Genomic DNA, 13,860 nt, shown 5'->3' with positions numbered 1-13,860 from the left:
AATAAGTATAATATTTATATAAAACATATTTAAAAAGAATAAAAAATACTGAAAGATGATAATTTTCTGTCATTTGGTGAGTAAAAAATAAATGAGTGAAAAACTGACATGACACTCAAAAAGTTAAAACATGAAAAATGGATATCATGCAATTATAAATGGGAAAAAGCATAAGTTTGTCTCCGGTTAGTAAGTTAGTATAAGTGTTCATTACCAAACAAATTTATTTGAGAAAATTTACTTTGAAACAAATGAACCAGCAAATTCTTGTAAAATATTATGGGTTTAGAAGTAAATCAGAAAATACAAACCCACAGAAGAGCATAACAACTGATAGAAATTATTCGGCTCTCTAACTTTTCCTACCATCTTTCAAATTTCTATTTTTCCTCACTAGAACCATCAACCATGTATATCAAAATATAGTATTGAAACGAAATAAAAAAAAAACTTTTGCATCTCCAAAAAGATTGAACATAAACACACGATCCACAAAAAACACAAGATTGCAGGATCCACTAAAGGGCTAAAGGTGAATTGGGAGTTTGGGACCACAATATCTTTATTGTAAAAGAAAAACAATATATATATATATATATATATATATATATATATATATAGAGAGAGAGAGAGAGAGAGAGAGAGAGAGAGAGAGGTAAGTTCAATTGAGAAAACATAAAATGTTGAGAATGGAGGAATCATTCTCAACCAATCATTTTATATATGTAAAACACATTTAGATTAAGTCATTAAAGACACGCTGTTTTTCTGAATCGTTCATTCGTTCTTCATCAACAACATCTGTTATTCATTCATCTGGATTGTTCCTCTGTTCTTCATCAACATCATATCTTCTCCATCAACATTATTTGTTCTTCATCAAAAAAACATCAACGTCACTTGTTCATCATCAAAAAAACATCGACACTTCATAAAACATCAATTCTTCATCAAATATCTTCATTATTTCATCAAAATGTTGTGATTCATCATAAAAAACATTTATTCGTACTATTAAGTGTAAGTCGTGATTCAATCTTGTCCAGTTTCATTGATGTCAAGCAAAATCGATAAACATAATCCATATTTATCGATGTCACATCATTTTGCGACCACCAGTCATCGAAACTTCATCAATCGAACCTTCACCAATATCAAAAAATAGATAGCAATCGAAAGTGCATCAACATAACCATATATTTGAAGTTTTTTTTTAAAATCGATTTTCAGGCTTGAAAAACTTCGTTTTTCATAAAAATTTTCATAATTTTTGATCTAAGCCTACTGATTATTGATCAATTTTGATATGATTTGATTTGTGTTGTAATTATTGGCTTCAATTGTTAATTTTTTTACCATAATTATATAAGTTAATTTATTTGCACGCCAACTGTTTGATGAAATGCATAAACTAAATATATCACGTAATATTCACAAGTGAATATGTCTTTACACGAGAATCAATGTATGTCTTTTAAAAATACAGAGTAACTAAGTAATTCATATGTGAATAACATATAAAAATTATTTTCACATGCGAATACATGTAATATTCACAAATGAATACAAGTAATATTCATAAATGATAATGTATTTTTTTCGAGGTCCTAAGCAAGTTTGTAATTCATATGTGAATAACATATAAGAATTATATCTGCATGTGAACATATGTAATATTCACAAACGAATATATATGTAATAATCAAATGTGAATATATATGTATTATTCACAAATGAATAAAACTGTCAATAAAACCGATGACTATAAAATATATAAAGTTAAAGATAAAAAAAAAAGTATATGATAAGAATATATATTTATTCACATACAACTAATCTTTTTAGGTTAATAAAATAATTATATAAGCATATATATTTTTATTAATGTTCTATTCATTTGTGAATAAATGATAACTTTTTTTTCGGAAAATTATAAAAATAGAAAAACGTCATTTTAAGGCCCTAAACAGTCCCGAATGGCCGAAAAACACCGTATGTCACGGCGAAGCGGTGAGTTTTGTAAATTGCACCATTTTACATCAAATATGCGAATTTCGTCCAATTCTGAGACTAAACTTCATTGCGGCAAATTGTTTTGACGATGTCACTAAATTTTCATTCCTACTAGTGATGACATCATCATGATATGCTATGTATTCATATATGAATAAAGTTTAGAAATCATTACGACATATTTACTGTTGATGTTACTCACTTCCATCTCACTAGTAAAAATATCATTGAAACTGTTATTTGTATTTATATGAAAAAACTATACATGTATATTTATTTATTTTGTGAATACAACCTTTATATATAAAAATAAACAATACACTATAAGAATTGGTTTGTGAATAGTTTTTTTTATATATTGTAACAATATTATTTTACATGTAAAATCAACATTATACTAAGACAAACAACATTGTATTGGTTAATGAATATCATTTGCATTTGAATTTAACACGATCAAAATGAAGAATATATTAAATTGTATAACATTTACACGTGAATATAAAAACATATTGTCTTCGTCAATGATATCTTCTCAATTACGTCAACCAATCGTCAACCACCAGGATATGAACAAACCATTGATTGAAATGTTATTCTTTTATTGAGTTATAACGATACCTGAAAAACATGTGAATACACATAAAAAAATGTTAAAAATATACTTTTAGTTCATAATAATAGCGATTTATCACATTCTAATTATCACATGATATATTCACACATGAATGTATAATCATATGTGAATATTATATGATATATGTTGTTTATATTGTATATTTACATGTGATATTACATGGTATATTCACAAATGAATATTACATAATATATTCACATATGAATATTATATGGTAGATTTACATGTGAATATTATATAGTATATTTACTTGTGAGTATTACACATTCTAGGCACATCTAAATATTGCATGGCAGTATATTCACATATGAATAATATATAATATATACACTTGTGAATATGATACAATATATTTATATTTAAATATTAAACGATGCATTCATTTGTGAATATTACATAGTATTTTCAATTGTAAGTATTAGATGGTATATTCACTTATGAATATTAGATGATATATTCATATGTGAATATTACACAATTTATTCACATATGAATATTACACAGGATATTATATTCACATATGAATATTACACAGGATATTAATATATGAATATTACAAGGTATATTCACAAATATATATAATTTTTATATGTTATTCACATATGAATAACATATAAAATTATATATTTGTTTTGTGTTTTAATAATCATATACTGATTAAGGTGCGAAAACATATTCATATGTGAATATAACGTGATAATTTACTTTATGCATTTCATCAAACAGTTGGAGTGCATACAAGTAAACTTTTTTAAAAATGCTAAAAACATGATACTTTGACTATTTAAAACTTACAAAATAGTAGATTGATAGAGAATTATATGAAATTTTTCAAAAAAAAATGATTTAATGTTTTTCTAACCTTAATTTCAAAATTTTGTTTGATGATCGATGTTGAATGAATGATATGAAGTGAAGTTGTTGTTGATTATCGATGATGTTGATCTAATGACACTGGGAGTATAATTAATCGTAGATGTTGAAGATATGCTCGTATTCAAGCAAAATTGAAGGTTGGATTGAAAGAACCAAAAACGAAATTTTTTTGTTTACTGTTGAATGACGTTGATGAACGTGTTTTTGGCGAAGATGGATGATTGATTAACACTAGATGATGTTGATCGAGAATTTAGTTGAAGAAATCTGGATGATCGTTGAAGGTTGGAGAAGAAACTTGGATGATGAACAATCGAGTAGTAATGAATTTGAATTGTTATCAAATTATCCACAGTTACGTATCTGTGATTGAAGGATATCATATCATATTTACAAGTTTGTCACCGTGTATTTTATGTTAAGGTGCTAATTAAATGATTGGCTGAGAATGATTCCCCCATTCTCAAACTTTTTTTTTTCTCAATTGAACCCTCCTCTCTCTCTCTCTCTCTCTCTCTCTTTATATATATATATATATATATATATATATATATATATATATATATATATATATATATATATTAGATTTTGCTTTTATTTCAGTCAAATGACTCAATATATTCAATTATAAAGAAACTTTTCATTGTGAATACTGAATACTATTACTCTTTATTTGCGGTTTAGCAAGTGTAAAAACTAACAAGACTTTTCATGATATAATATCTTACTTTTGAAATGCTATTTCCGGTTTATCAAATTATACACCTACAATATAGATAAATAAGAATTCATTTCAAAAAAATCAGATATAATTTAGAAATACATATTATCTATGTACATAAATAAGAAATACGGTCAGGTTACACATTAAGCGGGAAATAGAAGTCGCGGTATTGACAGATTTTTTTTAATCAAAAATAGATATTTTTATTTATTTATCAAAATTAGACGTTTTTTATTAAATGAAAAACAAAATATAATGATTTATATACTATTTATAGTTTAAAGAGTAAATTAAAGACCCCTGTGGTTTGTTCAAATTCACATCTTTGGTCCCTGATGGAATACATTGATAGATTGCAACCATGTGGTTTTAAAAAATTACAATGTTGGTCCCTTTTGGTGGATTCCGTTAAGAATTAGGAGTTAGGTATTAGGAATTGACTGTTTTACCCTTGTAATAAATTAATAAAACACTAATAAAATACAGAGATCAAATTTATAATCTCACATATCTTTTATATAACTTTAGGTGTTTGATAAAATGCCAATGAGAATTTCTTTTTGTTATCAAACATTGTTTTACACTCACAAACAATCATATACACATTTTTTAAAGTTTTATTCTTTGCTTCCATTTTTTAATATTTATCAAACCTATATGTGTATGTGTTGTGTTGTGTTGCTATGTGTATATACATCTCTTATATGTCTTATCTTAGTTACTATAATTGTTGGCATATGCGAGATCTTATAATTATGATAACATTAAAGGTTTTCTACCAAAAAATAACTAAATTGCCCTTATCTTTTCTAAACTTTGGTATCAATTAAATAATAAAATTTTCTTTCATTCAAGCTCTGTAAAAAGTCGATATACAAAAAATGTTATACAAAAATGTCATGATGTGTTTTAATATTTTTTTCATTAACCACATATTCACTATTTGTTGAGGAATATAATCAATTATGTACAATTATGAAACTGTAGTTGATTGCATGTTATGTTGTTTTATGGGAAAAAAATATGATAGTAAATACAACTTCATTTATAGGTAACTATGCTTTGTAGCAACTAAAGCACTTAAGGTTGTGTTCATAATTTTTGTTTGAAAGACTACAATATTTGTTTATAAGTGTTTGTGTTTGTTTAGTTTGGTAGGTTGCTTGAATTAAGAAATATTAAACATTAATGAAATTTAATATCAAGTTTTTTTTTCAAGTACAATTTATGGATCCAAGACCAAATATTATGATTACTAAATATGAGATCGATCTATTTAATTTATAATATTTTTTTCATGAAGTTGATTTTTAAATGATTTAGACTCTATTAATCATAAAAAAAATTATAATTTATTTTCAACATTGTTTTAACTACATATCTTTAGATCTCAAGCCGACCTGTAACATCTTCTGATTCCCATTTTAATTTTTTGTTTCAAGTTTTTTGAAGGTTGTTGGATAGATTTGAGGTTACAAACAATGAAAATTGTGAGGGGTGAGTTTCACACTATCAAGGTTGTTTTGAAATTTATTAGGAATTAATATTGACATTTTTAGGCGTTAATATTGTCGAGATCGATACATTGTCCATGAAATTTAAGATGTAAATGCTCCTTTTGTACAACTATAGAAAAGATAAATTACATTATATTATGCTTTTATCTTATTGTGTTTTTGTATCGTTATAAGGTTTCATGTACCAAATATCATGTAAAACAAGTGAGCAAAGATGATTATGTAAAAACATGATGTACACCGGAAATAAAAGGAAAGTCAGAAACTTGAATGCGAAATTATAATGATTTCCTTATAGTTGACGATTACCTAACCTTTTATTACATGACGGCAAATTATATTTTTGCTACGTTTATTGTTGGTATTTTTTATAATGCTTAAACTAAATTGGTCAATGGAATTTCAATTTGGATTAATTCAATTTTTATAATTGCTACAAAAAAGAAATTTGGTAATTAACGAAGGTCGACCGGATGTAATACGATGAAGTTAAAATTCATGACAAAACTGTAATTCGCCCAATTTTTTTTTGTTTAAATTATCTTTTTTTTTGTAGCTTTGCTACAAAAAAAAGGAGAAATGTCAAATGGTCATTTGGTGGAAGAGAGTAAATAAAGATTAATGTCAAGAGATATCTAATCTTATAACGTGTAAACCAATAACTATAAAACATAATGTAAGTGTGGTGTTATAATTCACCCATATATGAAAATATATTGTTATTTCTTGCATTGAACCAACAAAGAAATTACTATATTATTTTATTACTAATATTTATTTTTCATGATTGTTTGTCTTTTTTTTTTTTTTTTTCCAATTCTCTATTTCATTGTATAATATGATCATATTAAATTAAAATAATGATAATACATTTACAACTAACACATCAAAATTTGTATTAAAATAGAAGCTTACATATATAAGATTCATGATTACTATTTTTATAATGTATATATTATTTTACTTTATCAACCGTGGATTCCACGTGTTATAACCTAGTATCTTTTATACAGTTCATTCAACTGATATATGCCATAAAATGATGTATGATTCTTCCTTCTTCCCATCACCTCCCTCGCCACGTGGTTTTCGTTCTCTTCCAGTAGTGGCGGTTCTCCTATAGGACCTTACATATCTCACCACCTTATTTTTTCTTTCCTCTCTCCTGGCAAATTTGTCTCTCTTTTCCTATCACTGAGTTTGACTTTCTAAGAAGAAGGGGTCACCATCTTGCTACCAAATTGTGATGCTTCCTATCAAGAAACACAATCACTATCCTTATCCCACTCCAGCTTACAATATGGAAAACTCTATATTATGTGAAAGTAGAGGTTTGTTGGGCAATGGACCAACGAATTATCCCACTATAATAACTTCATTCACCATCATCATCCCATCCCACTCTACTATTATGGCACCGCCTCCGTTGCACCTATCGTTACCCTTTGTTGTTATCGCAACCATGGTGCAGGTGTTGGTTGTGTAGCTTTGATCTAATTGTAGGTTGTGGTTGTGAATCTGGAATAAACTTGAAAAGAAGATGAAGATGGTGGTTGTGATTTTAATGAACTGAAACGATGATAGTTGTTGCAACAGATGGTTGTAGGTTTAATGAAACCTAGGTCAAAGATGAAACATGGTATGCATACCATATTCAATTTTTGGGTTTTATTTGTTTTTGATTTGGGTATGATTTTATGAATCTAGAATGAAAAATCAAGATAAATCACTATGTTTTTATTTTGCATCAATGTTTTTTTTTTTTTTTATTTATTTATTTTTTTTTTTATTTTTTTTGTAAATTTGCATCAGTATTTGTGATTGATTAATTTTGCTCCTGGTTCTGATTCGGTAAATATGCCTAAAGATGATCAAATGGGAGGAGAGGGGCGATAGTGGGGTTGTGGTTTGTGGTTGACTGATGTTCACTGAAAATGTGTCTGAGAGGACCGAATGGAAAGGAGGAACGGTGGTGGGATGGTGGTTTGTGGTGATGTGTTGGTAGCCATTAATAAATACAAATGATTAAAAAATTATAAAGTAATAACAAAATGATAAAATAATAAAATGGGGGTAGTTTGGTCATTTTACATATATTTAATGAAGTTTTTCTAACAGATTTAAACGGAAGGACCGTTTGTATAATTTTTTAAAACCATAGGGATGTTAGTTATCAACTTTTCATAGTTTGGACTAAACCTACAAATCTGACCAAGTTTTAGGGACCAAAACTATAATTCACTCTAGTTAATGCGATAGTGTTGAAAACATAGAATAACATTTGATTCTTTGGAAGGAAGGATAGAGTGAGTTTCTAAACTAAAAAATGTTTGGAAGCTTCGATGCACACGGAAAATAAGCGGGTTTTCGTGGTCCAACATCACATGGACACATGTCCTTTCTTCATTTTCTGTATGTGCTTTCAGTATCATACCAAAAGTTGACGGATACCACTATTTATCTTATTTTTTATAAGTAATAAAATAATAAAAAATCGTAAATTATATAACTTTTATGTCCACAAAAATAGTTGACGTTTTGTAGATTTCATATATATATATATATATAATGCCTTTTCACAAAGTATAGTTACATATGAAATCAAATAACAACTGACAAATGTATAATAAGATAAAAGAAAAACAATTATCTTACTTTCAGTTGACTATTCAAGTTTAAAATTTTCAACAAAGACTGAATTTGTTAAATATAATTGTCATTTTGTAATTTCCAATTTCACATTTATAGTTTCTTTGACCACGTTACTTTTATCCAGTTAATTAAAAGTTTAAAACATATAAAACTCTGTTATATAAATATAAATCTATTCATGTGTATAGTTCTTTTAAACTTATTATTATTATTATTATTATTATTATTATTATTATTATTATTATTATTATTATCCGAATATCCGAATATCCGAATACAAAAGAATACTTTTACATAAAATACCTATAAACTTTCCCACAAAGTACATATAAACTATAAACTTTTAAATCCTTACACTCAACAAACATGACTTTGAATTAGATGAAGATACATGTTAAATAAGATAAACATTTAAGTGAAGTCGAATCATTAATCTTATCCACTAAGGTTAAATATGATAACAATTTTTTATTCTAAATTCCGTCAACAAAATTTAAAAGTATCAATAAAACACTGTTACTTGATAAAAGTTTGATTTATAATGATATAAACTAAGTTAAGATATAATTGATAAACAAAAACGTTTTGAAACATGTTACAAGAATGAATACTTTTATAAAATTAAAATTAAAATATTTTTAAATTATATTTAATGCTGAGGAAATTTCCTTTTTTGTTTTTTTTAATGAATCATATGATGACACTACTTTCCATAGTCCACACACTCCATATAAACCCACACTCATATTACGATTCTCCTCCCCTCCCACTCCAATTGCAAATTCCTGCATATTCTTTTTGCCCAATTTCTCGGAATTCAAAACCCTCAAATTTCGGGATCAATCTTACAATATATCCTCATACTAATCCTAATCGAATCCCGATAGGAATATAATGGAATCTCAACTAATAAATCTCAACAGCCATACAAAAGGCAAGGTCAACAACAAATTATTCTTCATCGGGAATCGAGAGTGTTTTTCGTTTCGAGTTATCGAGATGGTTCCAATCGATTCTCTCACTTCCTACACCAGTTTAAAAGACCTTCTCTCAAGTGCTACTCCATCGCCGGTGGATTCTCCGACGAAATTTAAACGGATTGATAGTTGGCGAGAGATTCCGATCAAGGATCCATTGTTGCAGCATGCTGCTTGGGCGTACCTTCAGCCTATGAGTTCTGAGCCTGATTCCGATCGCCGGTGCTGCTTTGGGAAGTTGAAGGATTGCTTTAGTGGTATTTTTGCACGGCGTTAATGGTGGCGGAGGATCGGCGGCAGTGGCTGGAGTTGACTCGTAAGCGCTTTTTGAAGCTTCGGTTGATTTAAATTTAAATTTTCTAATTTTGTGTATATATTTTTGGGTGAATTTTTGAAATATTTTTCATATATGGAGTATTCGAGGATATATAGAAACTCACTTATTTTATGTAATTTCTTCTTTCATGCATAATGAAGTTTCTAGTTTTAGAGCATTTGTGCTGGAGTAGTTTGTACATTATGCAACGAAACTTATACAATCTTATGGATTTGCTAGCGTGTTTGGGATTGTTTATATATTTTAGAAGAATTATAATATTTAAGTTAATATTATCTGTTTATTTATTGTAATTCAGTAAATAGGTGATTTTGAAATAAATTCAAAAGTGGATAAATATTTGGTTAACAATTTTATATTAAAAACCGTAAATTTATGTTAATATAGTATAATCTTAGGAAACAAAATCAATGTTAGCAAGTTTTTAGGTATTTATTTTAGATAACAATTCTTTTTGAGCCGGAATCTTTTAAATTTAATAATTATTATTTCTATCAAAAAAATAAAAAATATACCAAAACATGAAAGATGAATATAACATAGTTTGAAAGATATGTTAAAAAATAAATGATACGATGATATGACATTTATATGATTATAAAAGATAAAAGATGAGTATAATATGTTTTTCTTATGCGTTATCAAAAAAAAAAAATTGGATTACCATGTGATATCAAAACGCAATATGTTAATAAACTATATTTTTAATGTTTGATAATTCAACTAAAACTAATAAAAAATTCTGAGCTTCGTCCATGTCAGGTTTTTTAGTATTTTATTTATTTATTTTTTTTATTGTGCTTCAAGAATGAAATACATAAAAAAAAAAGACAACTATATTTGACAACCCGACAATTGAAGCAACCTAACTCAATGCTATGTGAAATTAGGATGCTATGATACACAAATAAATAAAAAGATGTTGCTATTGTTATTACAGAAATATACAATCAACAAGACTAATAGAAATAAAACAAACGAAATTGAAATATATATATATATATATATATATATATATATATATATATATATATATATATATATATATATATATATATCAGTTTACAGAAAACATACTTGAAGATTTATGTTTACAACAGAAACAAAAAACGAAATTATGTAGATTGAGGCCTGCAAATTGCAGTTTCCCTGATAGGGATCTGTCTAGAGGATACAACAATCAATCCAAGAAGTAATCTTGAATCTGTCGAAATTTCTATGTCCCCTTCATCTTCAGGAATAACGAATTTTGAAAAGAATTTGTGGTGATTGTTTCTGTAACCCCTCACAAATGACATAAATCATGTATTTATAGGTATTGATTATGACAGTTAAAAACTGTCAAAACCGAAAATAACTTCCAAATACCTGTCATTCAGTGATTACGAATTTAATAAAAATAAAGAATAAAAATTAATTTCGTAATTAAAAATTATTTAATTAATCAGGAAGACCCCAAGAGCCCTAAGGCCCAAGGCCCGTCTTTTGACCATTAAATATTCTCTTGATATTAGCCTATTTTGAGTCCAATTAGGCTAATCCAACACCACAACCCAAGCCCAATATGATTAACCCATTACTTGACTCATTTAATTAAACGAATGGGACAAGACATATATGGTGGAAGAAAGATTTCTCTTGCACCAATGTGGGATAAGTCCCACATTGTTAAGCAAAGTTCCAACAATACCCCACATTTTCTATTCAAACTCCAAGAATACCCCACATTTGAATAGAAAATAAGTGAACTTTTATATTCAAATAAGGGAAGTTAGATATGACATGCATCTGAATAGGTGTTGTAAAACTTGAACCTTTCATAGTGACTGCTACTTGGATCTACTTTGTGAATAGTGAACTAGAGTCTTGAACTAACCAATTTTTATAGTAGAATAAAACAAGAAGTATCACACATATCATATCTAAGCATAGATCATTTCTTACCGTTGTGTTCATTTCGGTCATGAACGATCCTTTCTTCATGAAACTTTTAAAGAACACCATAGTACAAAGGTAAGACACTGACTTTGAAGAGACCCTCACTAAGGTATCCCTTTCCAACTTACACCCCACCCTTAGTGAGAACAAAATTATCAGACTCAAATACAAGTTTGAAACCTTTGTTACTAAGAATAGGACGATTAATCAAATTCTTAGTAATTTCAGGAACATGCAAAACATCACTTAAAATGAGTTCTTTTTCAGAAGTCAGTTGCAACTTCACTTTTCCTTTTCCTTCAACTTTTGCAGTAGAGCCATTCCCCATAAACATTGGTTCAGAATCCGAGACTTTCTGGTATGTAGAAAACATAGTTTGGGAGTTGCAAATGTGCCTTGTGGCTCCAGTATCTATCCACCGATCCACATAATTGCTAACCATGTTGGTTTGAATCACAACAACAAACTGATTTGGTGATTCAACCATGTTGGCTTGACCATAATTTCCTCTACCAGAATTACCACCATTGTTTCCATTGTTCCCTCCATTGTTTCCTCCTTAACCCCTCCTGAATCTGCAATCTTTGGCCTTGTGTCCAATTTTGCCACAAACATAGCATGGACCAGAATTCTTCTTGAAATTCTTCTTGTTAGGACCATGATTTTTGCCATCTTTGGAAGCGTTTTTGGAGCCTTGCTTCCCTTTCTTGTTGTTGTGCTTTGTGCTTGAAGTACTTGCTTCTCCATCAAAGTTTGTACTTGGTTCCAAGGAATTTGCATCTGCCTTCTCATTCAATCTGTTATCTTCTTCCACATGAATTCTAAACACAAGTTGCTCAAAACTCATGTCATCAGTTAAGTGCTTAAGATATAATTTGAAATTCTTCCAAGAAGGAGGAAGTTTTTCAATGATTGAACCAACAAGAAAGTTATATTTTATACCCATACCTTCAACTTCAAAATCATGTGCAATGACTTGAATTTCCTCCACTTGTTTGAGGACAGATTTGGTATCCACCATCTTGAAATTCATGAACTTTCCAATCACGAATTTCTTGGAGCATGCTACTTCTGTTTTGTATTTCTTTTCCAGTGATTCCCATATCTCTCTTGCAATAGTCATGGTAGAGTAGATATCATAGAGAGAATCATCCATGGCATTCAGAATATAATTTTTGCAATTATATTCATTTGTGTTCCAAGTTTCCACTGCCCTTTGATGTTCTGCCAATTGGGATTCACTGGGTGGTGTTGTTCCTTCTGAAGTGGTTATACTAGTAGGAGGAGGGGGAGAATTATCAGTGAGAACATTGGAAACATGAAGAGTTGTTAGATAAAACAACATCTTCTATTGCCATCTCCGGAAATCTGAGCCTTTGAATTTCTCAGGGTTTTCCACATGTGTTTTGATGATGGAATTTTGATCCATTCTTCACTCTTTGATTTCTGTCTTAGATTGTTATTACAGAATTATACAATCAACAAGACTAATAGAAATAAAACAAACAAAATTGAAATATATATATATATATATATATATATATATATATATATATATATATGTAATATACAAGAATCAGTTTACAGAAAACATACTTGAAGATTTATGTTTACAACAGAAACACAAAAACAAAATTATGTAGATTGAGGCCTGCAAATTGCAGTGTCCTAAGACAGAAATTTCCCTGGTAGGGATCTGTCTAGAGGATACAACAATCAATCCAAGAAGTAATCTTGAATCTGTCGAAATTTCTATGTCCCCTTCATCTTCAGGAATAACGAATTTTGAAGAGAATTTGTGGTGATTGTTTCTGTAACCCCTCACAAATGACATAAATCATGTAGTTATAGGTATTGATTATGACAGTTAAAAACTGTCAAAACCGAAATTAACTTCCAAATACCTGTCATTCAGTGATTACGAATTTAATAAAAATAAAGAATAAAAATTAATTTCGTAATTAAAAATTATTTAATTAATCAGGAAGACCCCAAGAGCCCTAAGTCCCAAGGCCCGTCTTTTGACCATTAAATATTCTCTTGATATTAGCCTATTTTGAGTCCAATTAGGCTAATCCAACACCACAACCCAAGCCCAATATGATTAACCCATTACTTGACCCAATTAATTAAATGAGTGGGACAAGACATATAAGGTGGCAGAATGTTTTCTCTTCCACCAATGTGGG

The 13,860-nt window shown here is 28.5% G+C and overlaps 1 protein-coding gene across 1 annotated transcript; it reads right to left on the bottom strand.

Moving 5' to 3' along the window:
- Positions 1-12,230: 12,230 nt before the first annotated feature.
- LOC145098771 (uncharacterized) lies at positions 12,231-13,016 on the bottom strand. The gene has a single exon (XM_079036380.1). The coding sequence runs from the start codon at positions 13,014-13,016 to the stop codon at positions 12,231-12,233; it is 786 nt and encodes a 261-aa protein (XP_078892506.1).
- Positions 13,017-13,860: the final 844 nt, after the last annotated feature.

This window comes from Lactuca serriola, chromosome 4 (assembly GCF_051521515.1).
Source record: "Lactuca serriola cultivar US96UC23 chromosome 4, Lser_US96UC23_V15, whole genome shotgun sequence".
Lineage (NCBI taxonomy): Eukaryota > Viridiplantae > Streptophyta > Magnoliopsida > Asterales > Asteraceae > Lactuca > Lactuca serriola.
Note: the sequence above shows the minus strand (reverse complement) of the source record. Positions and strands in the feature narration are given on the sequence as shown.

Bases quoted from the DNA above. Each gene is read 5' to 3' on its own strand.
- LOC145098771 (XM_079036380.1), bottom strand. From the start codon at position 13,016: ATGTTGTTTTATCTAACAACTCTTCATGTTTCCAATGTTCTCACTGAT.